A 21223-nucleotide genomic window follows, 5' to 3' on the forward strand; every position below is an offset into this window, starting at 1 on the left:
TATATTCTGATGATGTTTAGGCCAGCAGAGAAGGCCTTGCTGGCCCTGACGGCACACCACTGATAATTTCACATTGTGACTTGTTTTTTTTTATATTAGCATTTGTTAGTAATTCCTATATTATTACCATAGTCTAATACATCACAACTTTTACAAAAATGACTGATGGTAAGGATGAGCAGACACCTCTTAGCCGTGGAAACGCTGCTCTGGTAACCCTAGGAAGGGGCAGGCCAGGGTTCGAGTTATGTGGGAGCCAATGGGAGCTGAGCTCCCATAGAGATGGTCTGAGACTCTCTGAGCTCCCATGAAGGCAGTAAAATCAAAAATCTGTGGGGGTCGCTAATAATACATTACCACAACTATTATTTGATCAAAATGTCAATGTAATGAATATTATTTAATTTATATTATAAATATTGTAAAATAAACACGTTTTCCAAAAGAGCTACGCGCACCATTAATCTCCTGTGAATGACAGTAGGCCTTTGACTGCCTGCACTTCACCACCAAGACACCATGGGGCGCAGTAGAATATTGTGCAACAGCAAAAGGTTGATTAATCAGCTGTGCGGTAAACCGTTGGAACACACAGTGCACAGCTGATTAATCAATTAAACCAATAGAGTGAGACAGGATATGTTCATATACCAGTTGCCTTTCAGGAAGTAGTGAGATCGTGCACCTAGCCTATTATTGAGAAGCAAACATTCATTCATTAGCTATACAGGAGTATATACATACAGTAGCTACCATGCCGCCCAAAAAAAGGCAATTTTTTGACCCTCTCCCGTTCATCCAATCTTGGATAAAGAAAGAACATCGGACGTCAGCATCATGGGTTCCAGGACCGCGACCGCAGCCTACTGAAAACAGACCAAACAGGTCTATCTTGTCTCCGTAAAGGTAAGGTGGCTTTTACTTTTTACTAACCTAGTGTACATGTATTTTTCGCTCCTTCTGTATAGCAAAAATAACACAATTATTGGCCGAGATACATGTGTGACTATCGCTTTTATAGCTGTTGTTTCATGTGGGGCTGTTGATGTGGTGAAATGAGTAGCCTGCAGCTGTAGCGTCAGGATATGTTGGTATTTGAGGAGGAGGATGAGGATGAGGATGATGTTTCGGTACCGGTACCGTTTTTAAAGTATCGATTTGTCACCGGTATCGAATAAAACCCAAACTGTACCCAACCCTAACTATATGTTTACATGCCAACTAATTAGCTAATTCATTTCTGTCATTTAGAGCTGAGGGGAGCAACAGAGAGACGGACAACAGGACAGTAACAGAGAGACAACGGGAGAGGAGAGCAATAGAGACAGAACTGAATGCACTGAACTTTTTTTTTTATTCTTTGCATTATTAACACTGTTGTGTTATTGTGTTATTAAAGTGTTTAAGTGTTTTATGGTAAAGCATTATGAGTGGTGTGTGTGCAGGGTGCTCGTGAGTTGTATATTTTGGGGAGGGGGAGGCTTGTGTATGGGGGCGGGGGGTCCTCACACAAAGGAGTAGCCTAGGGCCACTGACCACCTTAATCCGCTACTGCCTATAGCTAATTAAAACTTGTAAGTCCCATCGCTGTGTGGGCATGATTCGCGCGTGCATGAGAACATTTCGCACTGTTATTTTGGAGACCCCCACAGAGATCAGCTTATAACTCGAACCCTGGGGCAGGCTAATGAGTAGGGTGGAGTGCACGCCAGTTAAAGGTGCTGGTGCACTAGTGCTGTCATCGGTCAGCACAGAACACAACGCAGGTAGTCGACTCGAGACAGACCGAGCCGGTTACATAATGCACAAAAGCAAGAAAATGTTCTGAAATGGAAAATGGAAGTTCTTACTGAATTCCAGTCGTACTTACTTGTTTTCACATTTCGATTGGTCTCCTGTCTACTACGTCCTGTCTAACACAACCGTACTGGTTGTACTCTATAAACAGTCAGTCAAACATGCCATGTAATTTACATTGAATTACAATTAGATCCGTCACTCTAACCCGTCAACCAGTGACAAAGGAAGCAGGGATGTCCCTTCTCGAAGTTCCCTAAGGTGATGTCTTACAATCCTCCTGTGTTGTGATCCCTCTATATCGCAGCTCAACCATCATGAATCTGAGGCAGGGGAAGCTGGTGGAGGTAGACCTTGGAGGATGCATGAAACCATTGCTGATTCCGTTTGATTTCTCTCCACCAGCCTCTCCACTCTGTTCTCAATCCACCAGTGCCTCACTTTATCTCATCCTCCAGCCCTGCAGCCCACTGCTTTATCAGCCCAGTGCAGGGTGTTAGCCCCATAAAGGACAGAGTCAGCTGAATGGAGCCAGTGTCTGACCAGGTAGACAACAGAGAACAGACGTTGACTTGATCTGAACGGTATCCACGGCATAGTTACACAATTAGTGTAAGGAAACAAGCAGTCCCTTATGACTGCGAGATGGAGCCAGTGAACAAGGCTATTTTAAGCCTAACCTGCAGAATTGTATTATTATTCATCCATGCTCTCTGGAATTCGAATTCTTTTTCGCTTCATTGTGTATCTGTGGCAGAAGGCAGTCACTATATATTTATTTCGGCTATGAAAGCTATGATTTCTTGGGAAATATCTTACAATAATGTTGAAATGATATGTTTATGAAAGCTCACAAAGAGAGACAGAGACAGACAGAGAGAGAGAGACTGCCAAAAGTTCAGCAGTGTTTGTGAGCAGTGTCTGCTCCCCCTGAAGTTGTGTGGGATAATAAGTAGGGTGGTTTTCTCAGAGTCCACATACAGTTTCGAGGGCTGGGCCTTGTTGGACAAGGGGGATGGGCTGTCTTCCTACAGGATAAGTAGCAAGAAAAGGAGGCGTGGTAGAGAGGGAGGGCAGAGAGGGCCAGGGGTGGCCGCCTCCCGCCACTGTAGTGCAGGGACCTCCTCTGTCAATTTATAGGTCCACACACACACCCACACGTAAAGACACACACACACACACACACACACACACACACTCATAAGATAGACACATAGACAGAAGGGGCCTGTACCAGACAAAGTCAGGATGTGACATCATCTACAGGAAGAGAAGCCAAACAACTTTTTTTCCTCTACTTTTTTTTTTTTTTTGGTCTTTGCTGTGTTTGCTGAGTGAAGTTGGAGCCTGTTGAAGGCTGGGAGGGGAGAGAGTATTCAGAGGGTTCTGGACTGGGACTGATCTGCTCGGATTGTTGTCCACGGGGAGTTGAAGTCAAGGGGGCTGACAGTGGAATTCTCCCTGGCCTTCCCACGAAATCTTGCACAGCATTCCAAGTCGTCCGCACTGGGATACCAGCCAGGTACTGTGGGGAAGATTTTTTTCTCTTCTTCTGTCTCTCCATTATCTCCCTCTCACTCTCTTTCTGTCTGAGATGCATATCACTAGTGCTACTGTTATTTTCTCTGTATGAGCAAACTTATTTTCTCCTACATATTTGCGTAGGATCTTGAAAGAGGCGAGCTATTGTTACTCTCCAGTGTCAGGAGGAAATTCCATGGAAACTCATGAAACTATGCATAATGGTTCAGACTCAGCCATCCCCCCGTACGTGATCAGACATGCAGCAGTCTGAAACTGTTGGGCAATGTGGTGAGATCAGTGTGATCATCATCTATCCTTGTGCATTAACTTACTTTCCGTTCTCTGTGACTGTTTTGTATTAGTCTGACGTCTTGTTGTTGCATGCATATTATGTACATTTGCAGGACTGTGATGTATCTATTAAACCATAGAGACTGAAGGTAAAGAAATCAATGCAGTGTAATGTGTGGCCATCACCAAATCTGATGTGGACTGGTTACACATGGCTCCTTCATTAGCTGGTCCTTTTCAAAGTGACCACACACTCACGCAAACTGGTGATTGTTTCTCAGAGAACAGAATACATAGATGGAAAATGATGGAATGAGGTGGGTCATTCTCCTGTATTCTACTGTATTGAAATCTATCTTAGTTCAGTGAAGAGCATAATGTAAGAAACCCATGGGGAGTAACCAATGATCTACCAGTATATAGATTAGTGGAAGTAACACTTCAGGTTGTCAAGAAGATGGATGACGCTCTCATACTGTACAGTCATGAGGAGCAAGCCCCTTTGAGATATTGACAGTAAAACTAATTACAACAAAGTTTCCACTTGGTTTCATCCTGCATCCAGAGTCATCGCTATCAGTCAGTGATGTTCTGAGTTAATAACTTCATATGACCTGTTAGGAACAGAAACTGCTGGAGTTCAACCAAACCACGGAAGCTCCAGCCAACACAAACCCAGGAAGTGTTAAGAGCAGCTGTTTGAAATTGGACGTGTGACACAAATGCGGATGTAGTCACACATTGGCACCAGAGAGTCACTTGGAATTGATGAAACAATAGCATCCGATTTGATTCTATGGTGTCCATATGACTTCTATAGGCTGTTATATCCCAGAGCACTCCCTATTTAACTGTCATATTCAACTCTGTAACCAACAACAAAGAGCTCAGGGGGGGGGACAGAGGTGACTTGTCTCCCCCAGACTCCATCCACACTAATCTGTCTGATAACTTGCATGACAGCTAGTTCAGATGAAGTGGGTCGTGCAAGAATGACAACACTTTTTTTTTTTTTTTCCTTTCCTAACACCAGGGGAGCCACCCCTCCTAAATTTCGTTGTTTGGTACCTGTACTGTAGCAATGACAATAAAGTCCATTCATTCATTCATTCATTCATTCATTCACCTGTCGTAAGGTGTCTGGTCAGGCCTCCCTCGAAAAATAGATTTGAATTTCAAGGGACTTCCTGGTTAAATAAAGGGTCAAACTAAAAAAGTAAGCCAGCTGACTCCTACATCCTTGTCTGCAACATTATCCCAAATGACTTCACCCATCATTGCTTAGTCCTGTATACTGATTATCATTTGATAACCCCCATTATATATACAATTAATCTAATGGACATGTTTGCCTCTGTAGCAATTGCGGTCTGAAAGAGAATGTCAAACCAATCTTTTTCAGTCCAGGACAATGTCAAAGATTTCCCCATTATCTGCCAGATGGCTAATGGTACCTAATGGTTGTATGTGTGAGAGAGTATGAGAGAGGGTAATACACTATCAGCCCTGTGTTCCTATCTCCTCCCATCCCCACAGGGTGAGCTGTCAAGCTGCTGCTTTTTGCAAACATCGTGTTCTCTGTTCTGCCTCAGTCAATATTGTATCTGTTCCGTTCTAGTTCTGTCTGGGTGAAAAAGTGGTAGTCAGTAATGTTTTGTAGCTTACAGTAGTAGCAGGGCTTAAAGAGTTCTTAAACATGGTTGTTTCATTTATATCCACATTCACATCACACCATTGTCGTACAATAGTAGTAGCACACTGGTATTCAGTATGAATGGCCCTAAAACGGATTAGACTACCCCTGCCCCTCTGCAAGGTCCTTCATAGCCTTGGAATTTGCTTAAATTCTAAGTTTGTCTGTATCCCTTTCTCAAAAGTCACTAGAAATGAGCATTCAAATAATAATAATAGGGGCCACCGAACAAAATGTGTCCTCCCGAATGTCTTAGTGAAGTGCAGCATGCCGTTAATTCCCTCAATTACCTTTGACTGTCTCTACTGATCTGATTTCAGTATTAAATCACATTGGTTCTATTTTCAGGAGCAGATGGCTGTTAGTCTTGTGACATTCAAGGAATTTATGGTCCACTAGAACTAAAAACACAATACTCAGAATGGACTCATGTACGCTATGTTTATTTGTCCCTGTTTTGAGGGTTATTTTTCTATTCACAACAGGCTGTGCTTATCAAGCCATTCAAGCTATTTCCAAGTTGACTAGTTTGTTTATACTTTGTTGTTTTGGTTCCCATATTATTTTTGTAATGTTGCCAAATTTGGATCTTTTAACCACTTTGCAGGCATGGGGGCATTGTGAGGGAACAAACCTCTGACCTCTCCTGACCTCTTTGCTGGTTTTGTTTCAGGGAGAGATCCTTCTATCTCCAGTTGACTCCAAGAGCTTGCTGTCCTCTGAATATAATCTCCCAAAAACCCAGAGTTCAACCACACCTGTAGCCTGAACACATTTAGGAGGCGAGACCAGCATAATCCCCTCCCAGGAAAAATACGCACGCACACACACACGCACGCACGCACACACACACACACACACACTCTCTCTCTCCATAGGACTACACTAACCATAAAGCCCACTCACACACCACTCACTTTTCAGATCACCATTAAGACGATGGCGCTCTGTCTCGGACAAGTGTTCAGCAAAGATAAGACGTTTAGGCCTCGGAAACGTTTCGAGCCCGGCACTCAGCGCTTTGAGCTGTACAAGAAGGCCCAGGCCTCCCTGAAGTCAGGCCTGGACCTGAGGAAGGTGGTTCAGCTGCCGGAGGGAGAGAACATCAACGACTGGATCGCCGTGCACGTGGTGGACTTCTTCAACCGCATCAACCTGATCTACGGCACGGTCAGCGAGTTCTGCACCGAGCGCACCTGCCCCATCATGTCCGGCGGCCTCCGCTACGAGTACAGGTGGCAGGACGGGGACGACTACAAGAAGCCCACCAAGCTGCCCGCCCTCAAGTACATGAACCTGCTCATGGACTGGATTGAGACGCTGATCAACAACGAGGACATCTTCCCCACCAGAATAGGTGTGTGAGAGGACCGCAGACTTTAACATCTCAGGGAGCGACGACTTGATCAGTGGAGGCCGGTGGAGCTGGTAATTGGAGGATGGGCTCATTGTAACGCATGTCATGGAATGAGGATTGGTATCAATGGTATGTTTGTTACCATTCCTCATTCAATTCCATACATTATAAAAAGCCCGCCCCGCCCTCCGATTTCTACCTCCACCCTTCACCCTTAGATTTAATGGGTGGGATAGATGGCATTCTGTTGAACTTGAATCCCATGGGGAAGGACCATGGCAGCTATTATACTGTCTGTACATTCTATGGTGGTCGAGGGGGCCAACGCTCTAGTGATGTAGCTGGTTAAAAACAAGACCGTATGGAATTCTTAGCCCAGTCTCTGAAATGAAAGCTCTATTTAGTCATTTATGCACTGACTCGATGGAGTGTGAGTGGAGGACAGTGAATGCCACAGGGGTGTTGCTTCATGTGAACACTGAGTAGATATGTTTGACTGAGTCTTTTATGGATCAAGAGGAGATCAAAAAGAGGTTAATTACACCACCAGGCTGGCATTTAGATGCTGTTGAATAGGTGACTGTAGGTCTACGGTTCTTCATCAACGTGGTGTTATCAACCTCTGTTAGAGAAGAGAGAATATATGCATGCATAATCAGTTGAATTCTAGATGTTAAATGTATTTAAAGCTGCTGAAAGGAAAGGTGTTATCACATGTAACTGATAGGTCAGGTCCTGTATGAGGTTAAAATGATCTGGATAGAAAACCAATTCTGACCATTCTACTATCAGTTGTAATTAACTGTTAAGTAATGCAATTATGGAACACAATGGAACACAATTATAGAACATTACATTCCGATTGTTACAAACTGAATCTCATTATTGCACCCCAGGAATAGTGTTAAAATGAATCAAAATGAAGTAGCAAAGAGCCAATCGGATGTTTTCTCAAGTGGGGGGCCTATATCTCCTACTTCTCTGACAGTTCTCAAATCTTCCTTCTCTAGGTGTGCCTTTCCCTAAGAACTTCCAGCAGGTGTGTAAGAAGATCCTGAGCCGTCTCTTCCGGGTCTTTGTGCACGTGTACATCCATCACTTTGACAGCGTCTGCAGTATGGGTGCAGAGGCCCACATCAACACCTGCTACAAACACTACTACTACTTCATCTCTGAGTTCAGCCTCATCGAGCACTCCGAACTGGAGCCCCTGGTGAGAGAGGAGGTGTGGGGGTAAAGGAAGAGAGGGGGGCAGGGATAGAGCAGGGGGAGGTAAAGGGGGAAGAGGAGAGGGCATTTGTCAATCAAACAAATCAATAATTCAAAGATTGGACATGGAGGAAGTTCATTTAGGACTATCCGTCACAAAGTGCAGCCTTCAAGACATTCATGGCCATTATGATAGTCCAATGAAGGACAAGCTTTAACCTCATGTTGCACAGGTGAAGTGTAGAGTATGAGGCATGTAGGCGTGTTAACTCTCCATTCCTTCATGGCCACCTAATCACCCCTGATTCCTAATTGGCATGAGTCTCTCCTCACCTCACCACTAACCAGCTGATGTGTGGTGAACTTTCTGGTGCATAATGGCTGCCATGGCATCACCAAAGTTGGTACTACACATTGGTAGTAGAAGTGAGTTTTCCCCCTTACAATGTAAAGCACTTTGGATGTCTTGAAAGACAGTATATACAGTAGATGCAATCAATTATTAATTATTATTAATTACTATTATTATTGTGTCTGTTGATTCACATCACAGGAGAATGTATTTTTTCTGGTGCCTACTCAAACCACATAACACTGGACGAATACTGATTTAAACTCTGGGCACAACATATATTACTAAATTACAGTCGAATATAAGATAATTATATGAGACTGCATCTCTATAATTTTCCCTTTGGCACAGTCAATGGAACTACAAAAATCTGGTCTGGGTTATGTAAATACCATAAGAGAAATGGCCATCTAGTCAAGCATAAGTGAGACATGTTACTTTCATGTAGCTTTCTCCAGCAGAGAGACCATTACTTCTGAGCAGATGGAGAAGGGAGCTGCAATAAAAGTCATTTTATTATCATCATTATGTAGCACAGACTTTCTATCTCCCCATGTAGAGAAAAACTGTAATTAGGCATTATGTCAACAATCTGCGGGGACAATAAACCATGTCAATGTAACAGCATGCTAGACTCATGCGAGAATAATGTTTTGCTGCCTTGGGTCACCCAAAGTCAGATGTTTTGCTATGGAAACAGCAGTGTTTTCTAATCATCAGATAGGTGTGTAGTTCCCCTCTAAATTAAATTTGGGTCAGTAGTGTGTATTTAACCTTACTATGTAACATTCCTATTATTTGTCAGTATCGTGCTAATTGTCTGTGCCTTCTCTGTCTTCTATCCCCTCAGAGAGCAATGACAGAGAAGATCTGTAACTAAACCACTTGGAGATGGAGTTTGTATCATTTCAACATTCCCAGAGCCCTTCAGGAGATCAACAGCTTCAACACAAAACACTCAAACCAAAGGACAGTTGATTGGATTTGAGTGAAGTGTTGGAGTAAACGTGTTATTTCATACATTACAACGTTTGGATGACATTTCATTATTGACATTCTCAGCAAATAGTATTTGTTTGCTGTGACCATGCAACATTCCAGTCGTTTGTGTTGCTTTTTAATAACTATTTAAGCTATGCTTCCTTCCAAACATTTATTTTATATTTTCTTCTGCATGTTTTTGATGTCATCAACATTTGACTTTTTGTACTTATGTTTTGGGACATATTTTGATGGCCTTCCCAAACCTCTCTTCTTATTCCAGTAATTTTCCAGTGGTTTTATGTCTGATATCTCCTCTGTTGTAGCCAGGAAACAAGAGGCAGGAGACATGGACTTTGTATAATAGACATGTTGTTTTGTCTTTGGGTTTGTACAGGGTGGCCAAGCATGGCCGTATACTAGAAGCAATACCTGTGAATTAATGAGTTCAATTTGACTAACATAAAAAAACACGTTTGTACGATTCTCTTATTTGTTTTCTTTTAAAATCAGGAAGTGTGAGACTAACCTGGGTGCCTTTTGTAGCTGAATTTCTGAAGTATCAGGCCGTATTGGCAGTATTTAGAGTTTTGTTGCATGTGCTTTTTTGAGCCTTTCTATCATGAAGAGACTGTTCTAGCTAAGATAGCCTACATCTCGGCAATGTGAGATTGGACCATGTCATACATGTCTTTCAGATGGTGATCTACCTAGAAGAACTGCCTCTTTTTAAAACTTTGTGAATTACATTTTGTATGTGGTTGTATTGTGCATCAGGTGATGAACACATTTTTTTGTGATGAACTGTTTGATATATTTATATTGATAAAATTATATGGTAGGGTATTTATACTACCTTACAACCTCTTCTGGATCGATGAATGAACGTGCAAATAAAGCCTTATCGTCATGCAACAGTTATTCCCCCGTATGTGAAGCAGGGAGGGAAAGTACAGAAACCAAAATGACGTGTCAGTGGTTCCTTTTTCTCGTCCAATGGCTGTGGAGAGATAGGTCCCAGGGGAGGGAGAGGGGTGTGTTGATAGGTCCAAGGGGTGTGTCCGAGGGGTGTGTTTTAGCATGTCCCGCCCCGTGCTGACGTCACTAGATGACATTCTGTTGTCCACGCGCATCAAAACATCAGAGGATGACAGAAGTGCTCGCAGAGGATTTCGGCCTATTTGGACACAGCTTCCAGGTTAGACAAATGTATGTCTTATAAATATGACTTCACGAGTTATCAAAAACAACATTTTCTTTACAGCTAACTACGTTGATATGACCGGTAGCTTGAGGTTCTGGCTTTACATTAGTTAGCGTTCAAGGGAAGAACAGATGATGTCAAACGCAACATACAATAGCTAGCTAATGCCTTTAATCAACTGGCTATGGCCAGCTAGCTGTTTATTTTCATAACGTCACTGTTGTCTTTTAAACATGTAGTTTTGTACAGTAACTAGCTAGCTAGTAGGACTGGGTTTTGCTGACTGCGTGAACTAAAAGAGTATTCTGGAATCACTCATCAGCTATTAGCTTGAACTAAAGTTGGACACCAGTAGTAGTTAGCCAGTCATTAACCACTCATTTGATTAAAGGAAATCAAACCTGATTTGTGGAATGTTGTTACTAAGTGTCACTTTGTAGGGACATGTCACATTCTGTATTTAGAATCGTGCCCCGCCCTCACCTACTGTACTAGGTAGGCTAACTGCAATGTTCAATCCTTTTCTAGTTGGCAGATATGGTGAGGCACAGCCAGATCGCAGAGCTGCAAGCCTTCCAGCATTCCCTCCAGGTAAACAAAACTGCTTTTGGACATAGCTAAAACTAGAAGCTTTTGGACATAGCTAAAACTAGAAGCTTTTGGACATAGCTAAGCTAAAAAATCTTACACTTGTGGTTTTGTACTGTAACTTCCTTCCACAGTTTCCCCATCTTCCTCAGAAAGATAATGTTAGTAATTGTAGTGTAGTCGTGCTAGTACTGAAGCTGAAGGGGAGAATGTTGCCTCACTTTCATACAGAGTAATACATTATCACTGGCCATGAACGTGTGTTTGGGAATATCCAGGGTCAGTGTTTCCCGTCTGCATGATTGCATAGTACTGTGTTGGGCAGGTTGCCACTGGACAAGATAAGCTCTTTAAACCGTGGTTGGTTGGAGGCATAGTTGTGTATAATAATGATAGTGTATTGTATCAAAAGTGATTTAGAGTAGGCCGTATCTGGAGGTTAGTTCATGACTGTGTGTTATGTTTTGGGTGTTACTGACATGACTAGTACTTGAAGGTTTGGTTCACACTGTGAACAAAAGTGACACAATGTATCTCTTCTCGTTCTTTCTCTCCCTCCCCACCACCCGATCTCTCATGGCTGCACTCGCACTTTCCCTCTCGCTCTCTCCCTCCCCCTCCCGCTCTTTCTCTCTTCCTCTCTCAGTTACAGAGTGACTCTCTGGCCGCAGGCCCAGTAGCGGAGAGCTGTGGCGGAAGTCAGCAGAACGGGGCGACCGCAGAGGAGAGGCAGTGCCTCTCACAAGGCTCTGCAGGTATTGCAACACTGACTGGCCAACACAGTCCTGGACTACCTCACAGCTTTGGGACTTAAGACACACTACAAGGCTGACCCGAACCAAATCGCACTGGCTCCAATATTTTCCTTTCACATTGTCCTTTCCGGCACTGTTTCAGCAACTATGCTGGATGCGTAACGAAGCTGGCCTTGTGAAGCTCAGCCTGGCTATGATCGGTTCAGCACTTGTAGTGTGAATTAGGGTTTTGTGTCATCAACTCAATTGGCTACATAGTTGGTTCTAAGAAATATATTAAAGTATATAGTGGTAGTGAGTAGTGGTGGCCTAGTGGATAGTGAGTTGGACTGGTGATCAGAAGGTCATGAGTTCAAATCTCACCTGGGAACACCACCACTAGTTGTGCCCTTTAGTAAGGCTAAGTGCCCTAATTTACTCCACGGAGACTGTCCCTGTAATTTCTAATTGCAAGTCACTTTGGATAAAAGCGTCTGCTAAATGGCAACATTTAAAAAATGTTTTTATATATCTAATGTTCATTTGTTTAAATACAGAAATGGAGGCCAGCCAACCTCTGAGCATCCCAGATGCAGGCAAACGAAAGAAGAAGAAGAGGAGGGCAAGAGGAACAGACAGTTTTACAGGAAACTTTCATGGTATACACATCAGGCATATGCATTTTTGACATCAGCCATATGTATATCAAAACACCCATCATCCTCTGTCTACAGTACACTATGTTTTTTTTTTTTTTTCTGTAAGTCTTCTGTGCTCTCTGCTTTCCCCCCAGACCAGTACAAATTGACTGATGAAATGTTGGGCCAGGGTGCATACGCCAAAGTCCAAGGATGCCTAAGCCTACAGAACGGGAACGAATTTGCTGTGAAGGTGAGTTCAAAGCAGGGACAATAATTAATTGCGCCGTAATAAACCGTTGGAGTAGATCACAGCTTGATCTCCAAAGCTTTCATAACAGGGTTGTGTCATCTAAGCCTGTTACTTCACTCACGTCATACCGCTGTCCATTTGTTTTGGCTCAGATCATAGAGAAGAACGCAGGGCACAGCCGCAGCCGAGTATTCAGAGAGGTGGAGACCCTTTACCAGTGCCAGGGGAATCGGTGGGTACTCTTAATGGACTGACTTATATAGCGCCTTTATCCAAAGTGCTTTACAACGGCCTCTCATTCACCCATTCACACACCCATTCGCACACCAATGACGGCAAGCTACCATGCAAGGCGCCGGCCCGCTCACTGCGAGCAATTTGGGGTTCAGTGTCTTGCCCAAGGACACTTCGACATGTGGCCAGCCAGGGCTCGAACCGCCGATCTGCCAACCTTGCGATCATTAGACAGCGGCTTTACCTCCTGCGCCACAGCCGCCCCTTACTCTTAATTTCCACAACCCTGAAGTTTGAAGGTTTAAAATATTGAACGACAGCCTCTAATGTGTGTCAAATTTCCTTTTTTTCCAGGAACATTTTAGAATTGATCCAGTTTTTTGAAGATGAGTCCTGCTTCTACTTGGTGTTTGAAAAGTTGCGTGGAGGTAAAAGGATCAGACCTGTTCTTTTCTGTTACCATGACGTCATCTCAATGTTATCCCTCTTTTGGGAGGGAACAGATGCTAACATCACAACCCCACTATCCCTCAGGTACCGTCTATTTAAAAACGAGTGTAGATGTTTCTCTGAAAGCTCTTCCCTCTCTCCTCCGTCGGGCTCAGGCTCCATCCTAACTCACATCCAGAACCGGAAGCACTTTGACGAGCTGGGGGCCAGCCGGGTGGTCAGGGACATTGCCAAAGCACTCGACTTCCTTCACACCAAAGGTAGGTTCCTTCCTGCCCAGTCAGTCTATGGGGCTGCCCCTACCATTTGCCTGTGTAGAAGGACTGAGGTTCTGTTTCCTTATGCATGTATGCTTTTCCACAGGCATCGCCCACAGAGACCTAAAACCAGAGAATATCCTGTGTGAATACACTGACCAGGTAAAGCATTTTGCCATTGTGCTATTCAACCCAAAACATACAATGTACACACAAAAAATAAATCACCTTTATTTCGATCATGCAGAACGTTGTGGGTATGGTGAAAGCCTCTTGAAGGAAAAAGAGATTCTGCACTCATTTCTGTTGCAATAACTCTTATTATTATTATTATTATTATTATTATTATTATTATTATTATTATTATAACAACAAAAGTGAGTGTGGACCATCAGTTTTTTCTATTGACTATCAGGTCTGTGCACCACCTTTATTGTGGTCAGTGAGCAAGATTTGATTGAATACAGTTGGTGACCTCTCTCTCCTTTTACAGGTAACCCCGGTGAAGATCTGTGACTTTGACTTGGGAAGTGGTGTCAAGCTCAGCAGTGCATGTACTCCTATCACCACCCCAGAGCTCACCACACCGGTAATCTCACAAACAAACAAACCCAGATATCTTATTCATTTGAACCTTTATTCATTCATCCAGGTTAATCTCATTCAGATAAAAATCTGTTCCAAGACTACAGCAACATAATTCATCACACTGAGATCATTGGTTTTGAGTGTTGAAATAGACCATGGTTTTGTGCCTTCTTCCTCAGTGTGGCTCGGCAGAGTACATGGCCCCTGAGGTGGTGGAGGTGTTCACTGACGAGGCTTCCTTCTACGATAAGCGCTGTGACCTGTGGAGCATGGGCGTCATCCTCTACATCCTGCTGAGTGGCAGCCCCCCGTTCACTGGCCACTGCGGGAGCGACTGTGGCTGGGACAGGGGAGAGACCTGCCGCACCTGCCAGGTACACATGCACTCCACCCATTCTGAGGATGTAGCTCCACCTACCCACCACCAGGTCTCCTCATTCCCAGTTTCACCTAATCATTTCCATCACCCTTCGGCAAAGCTAATTTCATACAGGTATAGATAGGCATTGCCCCTGACCTATTCCCCCCCTCTTGTTTGAGACCCAGGATGTTGCTTCAGGGGGCCTAAACATGAATATGAGAATCACCTATGCATTGTGTATGATGGTCCCTACTGCTGTGTCCAAATCCGACAGAGCCACCTGTTTGAAAGCATCCAGGAAGGGAAGTATGAGTTCCCAGAGCGGGACTGGGCTCATATCTCCGACGAGGCCAAAGACCTCATATCCAGGCTGCTGGTTCGGGATGCCACCCTGCGCCTCAGTGCAGCCCAGGTCCTGAAGCACCCTTGGGTGCAGGGGGTGAGTGTTTTGACCAAGGAAAACACAAATGGCCTGTTAAAAAAACATACTGTCGAGACAGTCATTGTGAGATAGTTATTTCATGGTGTTATATACTAAGTGTGGTGTTTTACATTTCTCCAGAACGCTCCAGAGAGAGGTCTTCCAACCCCACATGTTCTGCAAAGGTAAGCCAGACAGTTGAAATGGATAGTGTACTGTACATGTGACCCAGCCCAGTGTTTCCCCTACCATTGACCCCCCGCCCCCCCAAGAAAGAGGAATTATTACGGACGTAGACACCAAACATCTGACAAGCAGGCTAAAATATCCGCTTTTTTTAAACGCACCCAAACCGAATCTGGCGAGTGGCAAGCCCATGGGCTCGTTGGTAACGTAGTCCGCCAGTAGTCTCGCATAGCGAGATCTATCTCAACACTTCGCTTCGCGCTGGAGAATAATACAAGATTGTGCGCGAGCGACGCGACAGAGCAAGTTGGTTCAAATTGGTCGTTATTATTGTGACTAGAAAGTGTCTGATTATAGTTCCATGGTGTGTAAATAGTGTCAAAGAACTAGCAAGCTAGCTAGCTAGTTCAGAGGTGATGAGATGAGCTAGTCACTAGCACACATGCCAGCTAAAGAGCTAACTGGATGCACTTTATTATTTTACTTGAAGTAGATATACTATCTTTCTTATTCTGCTAGAATTTGGCTTTATGGTAGTACCATAATGGCATATTTACAGTACATGGACAGTGGATTGAAGCATTGGAAATGTTTGTTTTTTATAGTTGGACATACAATTTTTTTTCAGGTGAGAGTAAAGTCAAAATTATCTGACTGCATTGCCCACAGCAATCCAATATTCAATTATAATTATGTTATAGATTGATATGGATCAATGTATACTAGGGCTGCAGCGATTAGTCGACATAATCGACGACGTCGATTATGAAAACTCGTCGACGTGGAATGTTAGTGTCGACTAATCGTATTAAAATAAAAAAATAAAAAAACGTTTTTTTTTTAAAAAAAATTTTTTACGGGAGACATGCAAGAATCAGCTGGGTAAGTTTTAGCTAACGTTGTTAGCCAACTGGCTAACGTTATATTGTTAGGGTCGTAATGTTTATGTTAGCTTTACTGTTACATGTTGGAAAACAACGTCTCATGGACAGGGCTGTACATGCTATGAGCGTTTGTGCTATTAATTTATTTGCCCTGTGGCACGCGTGTGACAGACAGAGGCGCTTGTATGTAACGTTACGTAGCAGGGGTTTTCCATGTTGAAGCCAGGAGAACGTGAGATGAAATGAAGTGAGGGGTGGTCGCTATTAAAATACCAGGTAGTCATGGTGGATGATCATGAATGATGCTTGATAAGTGAATGCTATTTCAATTATGTTGAGTCCACCAGCGAGCTGTCTGTAAGATAAACAGCGCCAAGCGTAGCCTACTAACGTGAGCTGTCTGTAGTCTAGCCAGCAATGCTAGCTAGCCAATCAACTAGCTCTGTGAGCAGCTGTAGCTTGGCGTAACGTTAGGTTAGATAGCTAGTTAAGCCGGATTTATGCTTCTGCGTCGCCATTTACGCGCAGCGAAAAGCCACACGACTAACCGCGACTAATCGAAAAAATAATCGACAGATTAGTCGACTACCAAAATAATCGTTAGTTGCAGCCCTAATGTATACCTCTTATTAGATTATAAATACTCTGGTTGTTATGTTTGCCTTTTGGTTGACAGCAAAAGAGGGAGAGAGGAGGATAGAGAGGGAGAGAATGAGAGAGAGCAGGATGGTGTCAGCACACCAGAGAGAGAGAGAGCAAGAACCAGGTGAGAAAGTGGACAGGTAGTCAAGACCACGTAAGTAAGTAGCCTTAAGAACCGATGGTTCTCCAGCCTAATGGCCCATAGGGCAGGAGCCTATCTGCTGTTTCCGTAGCGTGAGGCAGCTTAATGTACAAGTTAGTACACCCCCTGGACATGACGCTGTGGGGGGGGGGGTCCATGCCACCCCCCCAAGGCAGCAAACCTAGGGGAAACAGCCTCAGGCTGATAACAGAGCCTGAATTGTAGGATATCGAGAGAGTTTCACTGATCTGTCTGCCATTTATCCTTGTAGGAACAGTAGCACCAAAGACCTGACTCAGTTTGCGGCCGACGCTATCGCCTTCAACCGCCAGCTGTCTCAGCACGACGAGGAGCAGGAGGACGTCAGCACCATCGTCTGCTCCATGAGGCTGTCTCCCCCCTCTAACTCCAGACTGGCACGCCGACGGGCACAGTCCAACGCCCTGCGTGCCACAGACTTTATGCCCTCTGTTGACGACCTCACCACCTGACCAGCCTCTGTCGTAACCCTAGGTAACCCTGGCAGTGCTGCTCTACTATTGAGTCTGAGTATTCTCCTCTCCTCCTTCTACCTTCTCCCATCCCTCTGCATCTCCATAGGATGGTTTCTACAACACCCCTATAGGACAAATGTACAGTCAGCCTCAGAGCTGCTGCTATGCTCTGTGCCCCACACGCCAACCCACAGCCACCTCCATCTCCTCTCCATCATTCCCTCGTTCCTATGCCCACACCCCACCCCAATCCCATCCCATCCCATCCCATCTATCACCCACCCTCCATAACCTCTCCTTCATCCCCCCCCCCCCCTCCCTTCTTCCTGTGCTAGTCTCTCCTTTGTGTCTCTCTGTGGTGTTTACCTACCAGGGGACCTCACAGGATGGAGATACATGGAGTATCTAAGATGGCTGATAGCGGCCATTGTCCGCAGAACTCCTGTGTAGCCTCACAGGTTGCAGCCCTATCGTTAAAGCTCTTGTCATGGCCAGTAGTCTTATCACAGAAAAACAGAGACACTAGACCACAAAGGGAACATATTATCCTCCACTACCACATGAACTGTATGTCCTCCTAGCTTACGATAATTTCATATCCTGCTTTCAGTGAATAGTTTGGGTTTAGGTTGTTTTCTGAACTTATTATATACTGTATACAGTGTATACAGATCTTAATTCCACTGAAAGATGGAAAGCTATTAGCTAACCTCTTTCTTTGGTACTAGTAGCTATACTGTACTGAATTGCACAGTTATTTCAGTTGAGTAAATGATTGTTTTGCATATCAACATGGGGCATTTACAAAGTCGTACATTATGTTTGTTTTGAAATTAGTTTTCACTTACATTTTTTTAAAGTTTTAATTTCTGTTGGTCAAACTCACTGTGAAAATGTTTCTGTACTGAAAGGACATGGTTGATCGATTTACCAAATGTGGTTTAAGAATGGAATGTTGCTTTTGAGATGTGAGAGTTCAAGTGTTCTATTTTCGAGTTACAAATGAGACGATGTCTATAGTATCTTGACTGTGAGTGTTTTATACCTTTTCTTACGAAAAGTGTGGTTTCATGAGGAAGGTGAATGATATAATGGCTGGAGTGCAGTGTGAAGAGAAGTTAAGCATTGGTTGATTTTTTAATTATTATTATCTAGAAATCCTTCTATTTCAAACAACAGCTACCTGGAACACTTGCGTACATTGAAACGGTCATTAATTGAATGCACTTTGAAATGATACAGTAAAAGTATTTTATATTTCATGTTCAAGAAAGGGGAATTCACCATTATTTAATGTCTATTTTCAAATAATTAGAAATTGCATGAACTACAAACATTACCTCAGAAGCCCAATTTGCACCACACCTTTGCACATTTTGTCTGAATGATACCAGGACCTCTGAAATTACTTCCATCAATTGTTTTTGGTTGGGATTTTTCAGTCATGCAATGACTTGTTGCTTCCTTATTGGTGTATGAGTGTCTTAGTGTTTTGTATATCTATTGGGAGTATGTTGTCAGAATCAGTTTGCTTGAAAAGAAAATGTAAGATAATTATTTTATTTTATTTTATTTTATGTTTTAATGTGTTGTTTTTAAATGTATGTCATGTGACAGAAACGTTTTTGTGTATAGTTGTATATTCCAGATGCGGTGGTAGGAGAATAGAGCGATACGTTGCTCTGGGGGAAAGGAATTTGTTTTGTACAACAGTATTTTTATGGATTATTTTGTTAATTGTTGTTGTTGGTTCTGTAAATGGTTCTGTACCCTACTATATGTGCCAAAGGAAACCGACTGTGAACGCTAGCTGAGAAAGGGATTGCTTACACATCTCTAAAACATAAAACATCCACCCTAGTTATTGTCCTGAGAATGCTCTGATTTAGAGTTTTCTATTATGCTTTGTAAGATTGTTTTGTTTTCCACATAGAATAGATTTATTTGTACCAGTTTGACTGTTTTACCCCTTGAAGAGCTCTTTTTATTAACAGTCTTTTTTTATTAACGGGGACACTGATGGAAGTCTAGCACTTATTTCCCTCACCCTATTAACTTCATGTATTACCCACTAAAGTAAACGGGCATGTACCTGGATTTCACCCGGTTGCTATGGATACTCCATCCCTATAGCAACTAAGGGCCTTCATAGTCAGCCACGAATCAACGGAGGATTGCTGTCAAAGAGAGTGCACACATTAGGAATCAGTGGTGATGTTAAAGCCCTTAACTGAAATGAGAGTAAATGAGATCCAGTACTGGGAAACTACTAAATGCTTTGAGATCCATCCCATGTTGTTAAATCTCGGGTGAGTTCCCATGCATACTGTATGCCCTAACAATGTTGACTTTATTCATGAATAGCCCCTGTGGTATGCTATATTCCCCAATAAAACAATTTATTTGAGATTTTAAAATAATGTCATAGTTTGTTGTTCTTCTCCTCCACTTCCTTAACTGATCTCGCTAATCTGAGAGAAAGCAGTCGAGAGGGTGGAAGAACTGATTGAGTTCTTGCTTGTAGAGGGAGAATGGTAAGAAAGTTGTGAATGGAGCATGGATATTGTGTGATTCACCTGCCCACATAGGGATGAGAGAGTGGGGGTTGGCCAAGGGGAAGGGAGCTGTGAAAAATACAGGCATAGATACTGGTGTCCTTGTGAAGAAGGTGCATCAGGATATGCTTTGTTCATCCACTGTGGGGGTTGATGGATCTATCAGCTCATCTGGGTCAAGCTGACTTCCAAAAAACAGCTGTCACGATCTGATTGTATCCTAGTACAATACCTAATAGGTTTGCTAAATTTGATCCAAGAACCACGTATGAACAGTAAGCTTTAGTACATTTTCAAATCCATAGTCCCATAGGTTATTATAGGAACTAAAGTAAGTCGTTTCCAGTTTGTTTCCATTTATGAAAAGAAGACAGCTTGGAATCATATTTAGATCTTTACTGTTTTGAGCATTATATATAACACCATGCAACACTGCTTGCATGGTGTTAAAAAAAAATAATCACCGCGTTTAATGATCACTGACTATTATATTATCTTTTGTTTACAATCCCCAATCGTTATCCAATCCGCGCCCCTGGTGGTAGGCTACATATGACATGATTAATGCGCGCTCTCCGTCTCGTCTTTCGTATTCCACCTGCTTGTGTGAGTGAGCGCACCAGAGGGTCTCAGAAAGTCCACTGCTCGATGATCAAAACGAGAAGAAAACTATGGAACAGCGGTACATCAGTCAAGATTACTTCTATGGAAATGATGTAAGTAAATCTGCAAGTGTTCTCTAAAGAATCGTTTGCAGTGTGTTTTCAGAGAGAATTGATATTCATTTACGTTTTGTATTCAGAATGAATGAAAGAATTGTTTATGATAATGATAGGACGTGAAGTTATACATAATAGCATAGTCTTTTATTCACAATCTAAATGATTAAACTGTTATTGCGGAAAATAAAATGACTGTTAGACTAATTGCAAATAATTGCTCTCTATATTACGTACAACTTAATTAATTGTTCTATTAGACCTTGCTGTAGGTTTTGAACAGTTCCATCTTTTGAAAGTGTTGTCTGGTTCTTGCTGCATCCCTGCTAGAATGGGTTATTAATCATATGGTTGATGATTTATTTGACTATGCAGATGAAGTAAGGGTTAAGTTGTAATTTAATTACAAATATTTAATTAAACATTTCTTACTGTATCAACTTTTAATTGAATATTTAACATGTGCTATATCAATAAGGAACATTCTCAAAATACACAGATGAAAGTATTTGTATCATTAGTTGATCATATGCATATTAATGCATGATGCACAATATCACGATGACCGCTGCTTTTAACCTGTGACTATGGATACACATGCTCAAGTTTCCTTAGCCGTGAGATTCACAGCTTCACCAACAACAGTCTCATACAACAGTATCCTCTGTC

General features: G+C 42.8%; 2 protein-coding genes across 2 annotated transcripts; both read left to right on the forward strand.

Annotated features, from left to right (window-relative positions):
• Nucleotides 1–6244: 6244 nt before the first annotated feature.
• On the forward strand, nucleotides 6245–9152 carry mob3c (MOB kinase activator 3C; the record flags this gene model as incomplete). The annotated part of the gene is made up of 3 exons (XM_080535261.1): nucleotides 6245–6662; nucleotides 7673–7875; nucleotides 9074–9152. 3 exons carry the CDS (start codon nucleotides 6245–6247, stop codon nucleotides 9101–9103), a joined length of 651 nt encoding a protein of 216 aa, XP_080391387.1. The 3' UTR covers nucleotides 9104–9152.
• A 1192-nt stretch (nucleotides 9153–10344) lies between these two features.
• mknk1 (MAPK interacting serine/threonine kinase 1) lies at nucleotides 10345–19664 on the forward strand. The gene is made up of 14 exons (XM_080550224.1): nucleotides 10345–10402; nucleotides 10937–10999; nucleotides 11643–11751; nucleotides 12288–12389; nucleotides 12524–12621; nucleotides 12774–12853; nucleotides 13210–13283; nucleotides 13461–13565; nucleotides 13669–13724; nucleotides 14056–14151; nucleotides 14330–14524; nucleotides 14786–14950; nucleotides 15074–15117; nucleotides 17058–19664. Exons 1-14 carry the CDS (start codon nucleotides 10352–10354, stop codon nucleotides 17275–17277), a joined length of 1458 nt encoding a protein of 485 aa, XP_080406350.1. The 5' UTR covers nucleotides 10345–10351; the 3' UTR covers nucleotides 17278–19664.
• The last annotated feature ends 1559 nt before the right edge of the window (nucleotides 19665–21223 follow it).

The sequence above is a fragment of the Nansenia antarctica genome (assembly GCF_963989245.1).
Source record: "Nansenia antarctica genome assembly, chromosome: 1".
Classification (NCBI taxonomy): Eukaryota; Metazoa; Chordata; class Actinopteri; order Argentiniformes; family Microstomatidae; genus Nansenia; species Nansenia antarctica.